General features: G+C 37.9%; 1 protein-coding gene across 2 annotated transcripts in view; it reads left to right on the forward strand.

The window, feature by feature from the left end:
- The window catches only part of LOC124170978 (1-phosphatidylinositol 4,5-bisphosphate phosphodiesterase delta-4-like), a 61,159-nt gene extending 49,314 nt beyond the window's left edge, over positions 1-11,845 (forward strand). For both annotated transcript variants that reach the window (XM_046550086.1, XM_046550085.1), the window contains exons 10-16: positions 3,174-3,340; positions 3,503-3,587; positions 3,941-4,120; positions 4,307-4,436; positions 8,577-8,737; positions 9,333-9,482; positions 11,493-11,845. In XM_046550086.1, coding sequence (XP_046406042.1) covers positions 3,174-3,340; positions 3,503-3,587; positions 3,941-4,120; positions 4,307-4,436; positions 8,577-8,737; positions 9,333-9,482; positions 11,493-11,581 — 962 coding nt within the window. In that variant the 3' untranslated portion in view covers positions 11,582-11,845. The remainder of the gene's footprint in view (positions 1-3,173; positions 3,341-3,502; positions 3,588-3,940; positions 4,121-4,306; positions 4,437-8,576; positions 8,738-9,332; positions 9,483-11,492) is intronic.
- The last annotated feature ends 470 nt before the right edge of the window (positions 11,846-12,315 follow it).

Here is a 12,315-nt window from a genome sequence, read left to right on the forward strand (position 1 = left end):
TTGTTACTTGAACTAGGCATGTAGTGCTTGGTTTTACAATTCATAATAATTGCTTAATTTTAAGTGTTGTATCACATATTATATCATGTATACCTAGTTATTACAGCGATTATAAACAGTGCTGTAGATGGGCCGGTACGGCGTACCCCCTTAAATTCCAAACTCGTTACAAGCGTACCGGTTAAACTACCTTTTTAAATCTGTAAAAAATAGCCCTAATGTAAATTGTCCAATGGATTTCAGAGAGAAAAATCGGAAATGATTATTTACTTGTTCATAGTTATCTCGTGGCACATCTTGGAACTAATACAAGACTTTGAGTTTGACATTTCAATCGCGGCTAGGTGTATAATACGTGTTCAACTGTTGGCAATTTTTGGTGAGTACCGTCTACATTTTTTTATCAACTACAGCACTGATTATAAAATAATTTGAGGCTCACATATTAATGATTGGTTATTGCATTCCAATAACCCCTAGAGCTGGACTGGGAGGGATTGCCAATTACTCCCGGTAGAGTCACGAGTGCCAGATAGGCTGAAGGGTAAGAACAGAAAGAAAGGAAGTCCACGTGTTGTTGTCACGCCAGAAAACACTTGTGAGATGGATACTAGAAATCTTACCGACTTCTTTGTCACTTAGTCTTCCTTGAAAACATGGCACACAATATTGTAAGCCTCTAAAACTCATCGATTCGAATTTCATCTCTTTGACGTTATGTGAAATAAGAACTATGTACAGTAATTCTAAGGGCGGCATTAATAGTCTACCCTGATTATCCGGGCCCTATATATTTGAAAAAGTGTCCTACAGTCGTATTGAAGCTATTGTGGAACCCATTACGGTAAGTACCTTAAACATTTCAGTAAATGCATTCCCGATAGCATTGATCAAAATGACCTATCATATGAAAATTGCTTTTCTTGAGATAATATGCACGGACTAATTATAAATTTAGCTTGTGGGTATCGTTCAAAACAGTTAATCTTCGTCTAACACGTTATCTCAGTTGATCAGTGGCGCAGCGAGGGGGGGGTTTGGGGATTAACACCCCCCCCCCCCGGAGCTCAGAGAAATTTTTAAGTTTAATCAATTTTACTTAACTAGATTGATATTACTAATAGAATAGTATAAGGATTAATTAAATATCCCTCAAAAAACCGTTAACTCACCATTTTCAACCGTTTATCTTAAAACTCCGCAATTTATTAATTTCGCACATACCGCTTATCCTGGTGGGTATTCTATACCTCCGCACACCCCGGTATTAATTGTACCTAATCCCCCCCAGCCTTAATTCCTGGCTGCGCCCCTGCAGTTGACATTGGGGTAGTTTCCTTCATCAAAGAAAACGAAAGGCATGGATTGCAATTCGTTACCCACCATTAGTGTATTCATAAAATACAAACTATTTGGTTTTAGAAACCCCAGTTTAGACGAATTTTAATGATCAATTTTAACCTCAGTTGAAAAAGGCCAGATTGGCGGCCTTGTGATGCCACTCCACGTGACGTCACAGGGACCCAGATGCAATACGAGTAGTCAGGAGTTCTACATTGTCTGAGATTACCAATGCATGCATGAGGCACAAAGCTCAAGGAAACATTTCTTAATAATCACCTATTAAAATTGCCTATAGCTGGAAAGTTTCCTTCGTTTGATAGGGTATTAATAATCCTTATTTAAGGCAAGCGCTACCTGCTAGCAGGGTACTCTGCTACCTGCTAGCAGCCTGCATCGTATCGGCGCTCATAGCCTCGCACCAAGGTCACCTCACTTGGCGGCAGCGGGAGCCAGAACGACGTCACACGGGAGTTTTCCTGGCATTCATACTTAGCCGTCGCGTTTTCGCGCGCTTGAAAGTTTTCACTTTTCATTTAATCGCGAAAAATTGATTTCATCATAAAAAAATCTAAAAGCGTGAAATACGTACTCCAGGAGTCTCCATCTTCCGATTAAGGCAATAAAAAAATAGGAAACCACTTTATTATTCATTTCATTTGTAGCTTTCGCGGCTGATGACGATAATGAGATTTGCGAGTGTATGCCGCGTGATGCACGAGAAAATATGTACTGTTTTGTCATTTCCCGTAAGTAAGTGACTATTAGTGGGTCGCAAAACGTCGCGACGTTTCGGAAAGGACACCAGGAAATTGACCCGTCGCGTTGGGTCAAATTTCCTGGTGTGTCACGCGGCATACTCTGTGCATCTAATCTTTAAGTATAATATATTGCAAAGGGAATTGGTTATAATGCCGGAAAAGAGTACGATTTCAAGCAAAGCGTCTGAAATCTCTTTTTAATCAAGGGGTGTACTGCAGTGGCGTAGCGAGGGGGGGGGAGTGAAAACCCCCCCAGAGCTCAGAAATTTTTTTAATGTTTAATCCATTTTACTTGATTGGATTGATATTACTAATAGAATGGTATAAGGATTAATTAAATATCCCTCAGAAAGCCGTAAAACTCACCATTTTCAACCGTTCTTAAAACTCCGCAATTTATTAATTTCGCACATACCGCTTATCCTGGTGGGTATTCCATATCCCCACACATTCCCGGTGTTAGTTGCACCTAAACTTCCCCCACGACCACCTTCAAAGATGGCATTCAAAAGATTCCCAGAGGTTGAAGAACAAGTCATTCTTCGAAACGTTGGGAGACATGCAGCCAATTACCCGGTGCAGCAGGAGCGACTTACGAGCCGTCACAGGCGTCATGACCCTCCCAATTTTTATAAAATTTTAATCAGTTTAATAGTTCTTCTTTCCTTGTAAAGAGAATAGGGAGTGTCTATGCTAATGCATGGTGAAAAGTCCCAAACGTGAGAGACCTTTGAGTTGTATTTATCGTAGGGCGTAGCACTCTCTAAGAAAAACTTTGCACAGGAGAACGCCCCTCTTTCCTGGGGGTTTTCCATACTCCCTGTATCCAGATCATGACCACAAAAACTTGATGCTGAATCCGCCCCTGTGGTGGAGAACTGGAGAATCCTTTCTGTAGGAATGAGGCGATACCTAGGCATTTCTCAAACATCATATAGCAAGTCTTTTCTTTGTAGGAACCCAAATATTTAAGGCCAAGCGTAATTAACATGCCATTTCAATTTCTACAGTTTTAAAATTTGTTAATTTGAAATATCTGCCACCAATGAAAATCCTTCACGCCTTTTGCAGACATGCTTTATTTAGAACCTGTCGATGAGAACATGGAGTTTCTTCCGTCTCCAGAGGCTCTGAAGCGGAAGATAATTGTAAAAGCCAAAAAGAAAAGCAACACTCACGATGAAGATGAAGAAAACGACAGTGAGATCTCAGATGAACACGATGAAACATGTAAAAAGGTGAATATGCAGCTTTCCATAGCATGTTACTTAATGAGGTTGTAATTCAGTCATGAACCTATTTTTTTCCTGGTATAAAAATTTCTTACGAAAAGTTGGTTATTTTCAATCGTGATTAGCTGCACATATGCTCGTAATACGACTCAAAACATTTTATTCCAGCCAGCTGCCGTGGACGTCCATCTCTCTGATTTAGTAAACATTTGTCAGGCTGTGCACTTCCATGGTTTTAGAGGACCAGCTGAGGGTAAGAAGTCAAAGAAATTGCATTCATGTGTGCACCACTAGAAGTGGTAGGTTATACTTCTGTAAAATAACTAGAACGATGCCGTACTAGTGGAGGCATTATCGTGGTAGAGTTGCACGCCATATATCCATTTGTTATTAAGAACACTCCGACTCTTTTATTGAATTTCCTTTTGAACAGTACTATAAATCTACCAATAAAGTATACTTTTAAAGTATATACCTAAAAAATTTTCCTTTTAATAGCATATTGCTTGAAAATCATGTTGGGATTCTGAATTTATTCATGAGAAGTGTAACTGATATTTATTATCAATTAATTTTTAGCATAACATTGACTTTATATGTTCACAGGTAAATGCTATCAAATGTCATCATTTTCGGAGTCCAAGGCTGAGAAGCTAATTCAAAATGAACGGGAAAATTTCATTATTTATAACACCAAACAGCTGAGTAGAATATATCCTAGCGGGACCAGGACTGAATCATCTAATTACAAGCCCTTGCCTTTTTGGAGTATAGGGTGTCAAATAGGTAAGAGATTTCTTAATGCCGGATAGTAGAAAATGATTGGAAAGGTTTTACAATAAATTCCCGCGAACAATCCACAAAAATCTGATTTGATGAAGTGGTATAGAATGAAAAGCAAACATTTTTCATTTTCGAGGTTACATTGCTTCTCTTAAAATTTTATTTATCGGACAATTTTTCAAATTCCAGTGGCATTGAACTATCAAAGTGATGATAAGCCCATGTTCTTTAATGAAGCAAAATTTAGACAAAATGGCAACTGTGGATACGTTTTGAAACCAGATTATCTCCGTGATCCAAAAATTGTCAGAAATACTGGGTAAGTTATAAAAAAATAAGTTGATAATTAATATCATTCCCTAGAACATTTAGAAAAATTCGTTACCCCTAAGTAAAAAAAGATGTAGATTGCTTGTTATTATAATTGATAGCAGTTATTCTGTCCGCATGGTATATGCATAGTTTTCATACCTTTTGGAAAAATGTTTGAGTCCGTACTCATTGTAATTAAAAAATCAGGTTTAAGAGATTTAAATTTTAATTGAATTTTTTCCAGTTTTAGAAATCATTTTCACAAAAATTTGTGCTAAAACCCCATAAAACCAGAGGCTGTGATTCAGTGCTACACCATTCCTGAAAATCCCGATGAATAATTAATAATAGTAATCGATTTTCAATTTCGGTAGAGTGTTCGCGATCCTTTCATTCGTCGTAAAAGTAATTGACCCCAAGAATGTTTAAATGTAATATCAAAACACGTGTTTCTATGATGTTTATTAATCATAGAATCCTATCGCTTATTAACTACAAAACGCTCGTGTCATCATATTGAAGTATTAAACTTTCCACACATTGCAGCTAGATTTACATTGCTTGAGCGACGTATGACAGGCTTCTTTGAGGAAACTACACAGGGAATATTGTGTGGAAATTCTACGGAGGAAAAAAATAGACTACGCCTTGGGTAACCAGAATAAAATTCATGGGAAAGTTGTCACGTCATAGGTTTGAGCTTTCGGGGGATCCCGTTTTGAAACCAGGTCAAAGCAATTGATTTTTCCACTCAGGAATTTTCGCACTTTGGTGAGCATTTTCGCATAATTTCACTAAGCCTCTTGTAATATCAAATTTTTATCGCCGGCTCTTTTATTCATATCACAGAAATTCTAAAATTGTAGTTCGATTTTGCTCTTATACATCGGACTCTGCTATTAAATTTTTGAAAAATCGATTAATGGACACCAAAATGCCTCCAAAAAGTAGATTTATAAGGCAATACTGTAATAGATTAAAAAAAATAGTTTTTCGATTATACATCTTGGGGTTTCCGATGCTTTATAGGGGGTGGATTCTATGACTTTTGTCGTATTTCGTCTCGTTCACCCCAAACATTTTTGTGCATCAGTCAGTCATTGGTCGGAAGTGGTTTTTATCGTACATAGAATAATGGGTTTCAAAGTATATAAAAATTATGGGATTTATAATATATAGAACGGCAGCCCTCAATCTCAAGTTAGTTCCTTTAGTTCCCCGACGTCCGTCCTTTTGTCTTCTTTATCTGCCCCTTATACTTGTCTCTTGGTCTTCATCGGGGACTTTTCCTTCAATTTTTCCCCCCATTATATTCCTCACGGAATTCTACATCAAGTGTCCTATGAATCGGACTATTTTCTGCCGTGCGGTGTCCTTTAGTTTCCTCTCTTCTCTTGTACTTACTTCAGTACACTTCCTCGTTTCTCGCCCTATACGTCCATTTCATATTTACCCTCACCGCCAGTATCAGGTTTCGAAGATTCTTTATTGATCGGCTTTTTCAATGCTTCATTTTTATGATACGCCTAATGCCACTGCGCAAAAAACACTAGTTTTTTCCAAGCGCCGTAAGAGGTCATGAAAAATAAGACCCCAAAGTCGCTAAAGGTTTAAATATTAGGTTATATTTTTAATAATTTTCACAAAACTCTCTGCTAAAACCCCACGAAACCAGAGGCTGTGAATTCATTGCTTCCCCATGAAATTAAATGCCACAAAAACACCGCAATAGATACCAATAAGACCCGGCAATACAATGTTTATATTTGTAATATGTTAATAAATTATTGAGGAATACCGTGGCTTCGGGGAAGACGCTGTTAGGGAATATGTGCAAAGTTCGGTTTTCACGGTTTATTTAAAACAAAGAATATACGCGACAATAACTTAACCGTAGGCCATGAAGGCCTGGTTACACGTTACATTAACACGAATGAGTTAATGCCTATTTGCGTGAACGATTTTCGTTGACCGGACGTACACGCATTCGCACGATTTGGGTGGTTTCACAGTGCATCTTCGTGTTCATTCACGCATTCATATCGTACATTTAGACAGTAACCAATTCTACTTGGGTATCTAGAGGAAAATAAATGGACAATCTCCTTTATAAGTTGGTCTTTCCTTTCTCTAGGAACAGTGAATCAGGCTTTGCTAGGGCTAGCTCGCGTCGCAGAGGTCCCAAATGGAAAAAAGTTAGCGCAAAGTCGTTGCGACTTTTAACTATGAATTTTACCGTATATACAGGCCTTAATACGTAGAGACCTGTTTACACGGTACATTAACACTTACGGGTTAATGTCTAAATGTATGAACGCGAGAATGGACGCCAAAATGCACCGTATAACCACCCAACTTGTGCGAATGCATTCACAGAAAATGGAACCTGTTCTAATTTGGTTCATGCATTCCTACATGTTCCGTTCCGATCCACAAAAATCATTCACGCAAACGTACATTAACTCGTACGTGTTAATGTATCGTGTAAACAGGCCTTTAGACTCCGTGAGTGTTTAGCGTCTGCGTCTATCACTCGCTTCTCCTCGTGTCTCCCTCAAGAGCTTCCGTTTGTCTGGCAATGGTGGCATCCTTTTACCTTACTCGTGCAACTTCCCACGGAGTGAGATATCCCGCGGGTAGGGAGCCATTGTGTCAGAGGAGAGTCATAACTTAATAGGACTCCGCTTCCGGCGATTAATGTTACCTTCTCGAAACCTACTCCGTAGTGGACGTGAGTGATGAACGCTGTGCGTACGGTTACACCTCGCTAAGAAAACGTACGACACGCGATCTTTCGAACAAAATAAGTTTTGATTCAATGAGCGGACAGAAATTGCAATAACTTCTTCTCTCCTTCCATTCGCGGTGAAGTATCTGCCTGCAGTGGTTGAATTTGAATACAAAATATTAGCCGGAAGACCGAATCACTATCTGTCTAATTATTCAGAATTGAATATGGTCAGCATTATGTTTTACGTAAGAATGAAGTCTCCTTATAACCGTCTCTTAATCCCGTTTTACAACAGATATGTTATTGCGCAATCTTATTTTCGTACGAACGTGCATTCAACGATGCATATTGTAAATCCACTAGTTGCATAAACGCACGCGCAAATGCATGAACGCAAAGGGACAAGGCAGTCTCTGATCTAATTCTTTAAGGACTGTACGCCTTCTTGAGTAAAATTGCAGCTTTGAGATGTACAATTTCGCGTTCAGTTTAAAACTGATGTAGGCACTTCCTGAGAAGTTGAAGTTGGTTTCAATGAGGATGCAGTACCTTATCATGCCATTCACGGACGGTTGCTACTCTAAGACTGGCGATCGAAGCCTCAGCATTCGCTGTTGGAAGAAATGTTTCCTCTTCAAAAAGGGATAATGTACTTTGCTGACCATCGTATCCGTCTCTGAAAAGAAATCATTTCTACTGGGCTATCTAGAATCTAAAGTGACTGGAGAAAAATTAGAAAAATATAGATTCAAGAGTTTTATAGAATATTTTACGGGAGATTTTTACACTAAGATTCCTTCATAAAAAGCATTTTATATTATTTACTTAGTTCCATTTGGCGCTTCTCTTTCGTTTAGTATCGGGAAAATTTCTCATAAACTCAGATTCAGTCTTTCTCAGCGAACTTGAATGTCGTATTCAATCCTATTCAAATTTTCTCTGCAAATAAACGAATTTTAAATTATGAATGATTGGGTGCTTTTCCTGCAGACAGAAAATGCGAAAAGCTCTCGGGGAAATGTCCCTGGCATTTAGGGACACCAGGACTGCTTTCTAAATGATGTTTGCAGCACCAATGTTCGGTTAAAGTCCTAGGAATGCACCTGGGATCCACGATTACTCAATGGCATTAGTTTTTCTTTTATGCGCGCATTTGAATACTTGCCTGCATTGAGGTTAATCCGCTTTTGAAATGTTTTATCTCTGCGTGACTCACACTCTCTACTCTTCTTTTCCCAACCTTTGTAATGCCTGTTCCATATCTTTATTTTCACCACTTCCCTCATATTGATGGGCAAACTGCTTTGCGCCCTGTACACATTGTACTTTCTCTGGGATTCCCAGAGTATTAATCATTTGATAAATTTATTAAGATTTGTACAACTCATGAGTTTGTGTAATGATTAAAATTTACAGGAAGAGAGTAGTTTTAAAGCTGAAAGTCATCAGTGGTCAGTACATTCCGAAGCCAGACCAATCTCTAGATGGAGAGATTGTTGACCCTTATGTGAAAGCAGAAATCCTAGGTCACGAATCGGACAAGAAGAAATTGAAGACAAGACCAGTGAGAAATAATGGTGAGATTACCCTGAATGACTAGTTTCGTTCCAACGTTCTTGACTTTATTCATACTCTGAGGTAACTTTGTGGTAAGGGAGAAGCACACAAAAAGATTTTGTGCAAATATATTGTCTCTTCGCTCAAAGATCATTTTGTTTTTGCCGTGACTATAGATAAACGACCAATGCTAATGCACAACAGTATATTCTAAATAAATGAGGAAAATTTGCAATTTACCACTAGAATAAACTTTAATCGACCAGAATCTTTTTCCATATAATGAAGGTTATCGAAAACTGTTAAATTAATTACATTCTTGTGGAAAATTTTCCATTTTTAGTTTGTCATAATATCCCACCAAATGAAGGCAGAAACTACTGGTTTCAGATTTTTAGTTCCGATTAGATTTCCGCAAAACGGTGTTGAAGTATACATTGTTTAGTGCTTCATTTACGAAATAAATCCAACCGCTGAATATTCATTATTTTGAGCAAAAACTCATGTCTTAGTATCGTGTAATCTACAAATTCGGTTCAATAAAAAAATTACTGAGATTTCATAAGCGTGACTTTGCATCAATTTCTTTTCATGTACGGTTTCTTCTTTTCTCAGGATTTAATCCTATTTGGGATTGCAATATGGAATTCATAATCAACATGCCTGAAATAGCTATTCTGATGTTCACGGTGAAGGATTTCTCATCCAGTGGAGTTAATAAGAAATTGGGACAGTATGCTATACCATTATCGAGTGTTAATACTGGTAAGAGCTATATTTTAGTGGTAAATATTGATGTATTTGAGTGTTAATAAATTTGATTAGTGGTGTCAGCTTTTGAAATAACCTGAATTTCGCTCCAAAATAACGAAAAACAATTATTTGTATAAAAGTATTAACAGTATCATCCGTCGCTTTTAGGATACTCCCCATAATGACATCTCTTAGGGAAAAAAGATCAGTGTCATTCCATAGAAGAAAGTAGCCCTTAAATCCACGACCATGGCACCTGCGTTGCACGGAAGCATTGTCAGCTTTTATTCTATTTTTCTAATAATCTAATGCAGTTTCAGTACTTCAGTTGATCAGGATAATGGAAAGGCACCGTAACTGAATTTCACCCTTGGTGTACCTAATGTAGCGCTTTGAATCCATGGTCGTGGAGGATTAAAGGATAATTTTTATGTGGTCTTGCTTTGTTTTCTTTCTACTCTTCATGAATGGCACTCTTTCCTCTGCATTTCATGGATATACAACACATTCATAGTCTTAACTTTGGTAGTCTAATTCAATTAATTGCTGAGCCAACTGGCTTGCTTGCTCAAAATTTATTGAAGAAGATCGCTGAAGTGAATTCATCCCGTAAGTCCCTCAAAATCAGCAGAAGGGGCAGAAGCTATACGTCCTTGGAATTCTCGACATTATTTTACGCTAAAAAAATATATATATATATTTTGTTCATTCCACTTTAATTCGACCAGATTTTTGTCCCTTGGGTCACCGATTTTTTTCCAATTTTGGCAAATTGTCTGCATTTTATTAGAGAACGAAAACCTCAAAGTCTTCTTGTAATGCATTAAATGGTTTATAAGATATAGTTGTAGGAGTAAATTTTACGAAATCATATTCGCATTAATAGTCACATCTATTGGAGGCACGATCTCGTAATCTCCGATAGATATGACGACTCGAAGATGATTTCGCAAAATTTAGTTTTACAGCATTGCCAAATATTTTTAACCATCGCATGCAAAACTTAAATACTTTGGGGTCTTCGTTTTCTAATCAATTGAACAGGATTTTCCAAATTTGGACAAAATCGGTGATCCAAGGGGCGTGCACCTGGTGGAATTTAGATGGAATGACTCATGCATATATTTTTTAGCATAAAATAATTTCGAGATTTCCAAGGAAGTTCGGCTTCTGCTCCTTCTAATGAGTGTGAGAGGAAAGCACTTACGGGATGAAGTCACTTCAGCGGTACTCTTCAATTAACTAACTAGTAAGCTAAGCTATTAATTGAATTATACTACCAAAGAGAAACTGTGTTATATGTATGTATATGTGTTAAATGAAATGTCCCCTATCTATTCTCCTTTACTGACACTGCCCTTCCTTCCCAAACCGTGCTGCGTGAGGCAAAGTGTTAGCATTGCCCAAACTCGGTTCGTACCAGTTATGCAATCCCCTCCACGTGACTTTTCCCCCTTCTTCATCCCCCTCCCCCATACACCCTGACTCTGTACACAGACTGTCCCACTAATCGTGTGTCATTTTTGAACTCCAATTTTAGGCACTTCAAATTGTACGGTCTGTTAAAAGTTTTGCACCAGCTGCAGAAAATATCATATGCTATATTTAGCGTAAACCAAAATTTAAATATTTTACCTTTTACCCCATTATGTGGGTCCAGATATAAAATCAGATTTTGTCGCATAGGGTTTCAATATTGAAATTTTCTAGGCATAAAATGGACAGAAGTCTTGGTGAAATTCTCATTTCTTATGTTTTTTGCATGTAAAAAATAGTGAAACTAATTTTATTTGCAAAAATCCAAATATGACCCTTGTAATGCCACAGGAGTGGTTACCACCTGGGTCATAGGGGTGGCAAAAGAGAGAGTGGCTCTTTGTGGCTTATTGTCACTCTGATGAAGAGTGGTAAAGAGTTGAAACGTAGGTCATCAACTTTAAAGCTTTCTGCGGAACATTTCTTAATGATATTATTTAATAAATATTCTCTCGTAATACCAATTGTATTTTCTTCTCTCTTCAGGCTACAGGCATGTTTACCTCATGGACTATAGCCGAAAATACCTCATTCCGTCATCGATATTTGTCCACATTGCACTCAGTAGGGACTGAAGATGTATCATCTACCTCCATACCTATTTGTTGCTGCTTTTTATCTTTGTTGCTTGTTTAAGAAGATACCCAAGCACAGTTGTTATGCTTCATGAGTTCTCAAATTAATGCTCGGATATTGAGCGATATCTTCCCTTGCATCACCTACCGAGCAATTATCACAAAGTGATTGTATTTTACTATTTTTTTATGTACTAATTTAAAATGCTTTTTTATGCCTGAATATTTATATAATTGTCTACATTAATAAAAAATCTCTCACGATGTCTCATCTTCTAAATAAAAATCATGCAGTCCTATATTTTTCAGAATAAATCGCTCGACGCGTTGGGTGTGGAGAATCGGTAGCTGCGTTCAAACGCAAACCGTTCCCGGATATGTTGGCGTTAATGAAGGTGACTGGCAAAGTTTTGCGATTAATTCTTATCGAACCATTTACTTCATCTTAATGCAATTTTGTATACTTCAGTTATCGAGAGAAAAGAGATAAACAGGCGGAAAATGCCTGTTCGACTTCAGAACGAAGCGGCCTCCGTACTCGAGGCACGTTTCGTGTTTTTCATTGCTAAAAACCTTAATGAGAAGACGGGACAACTTAGTTGGCGACAGTATGTGGTATGATGGCCTTATGAAAACAATCTTAGAAGTACAAGTGGAAAGGAAGAAAGGCAAGGGACGAACCCGAATGAGTTACATAGGACAGGTTAACAGAATTTAAGAGAGGAAATAGGTCG

The sequence above is a fragment of the Ischnura elegans genome, chromosome X (assembly GCF_921293095.1).
Source record: "Ischnura elegans chromosome X, ioIscEleg1.1, whole genome shotgun sequence".
Classification (NCBI taxonomy): domain Eukaryota; kingdom Metazoa; phylum Arthropoda; class Insecta; order Odonata; family Coenagrionidae; genus Ischnura; species Ischnura elegans.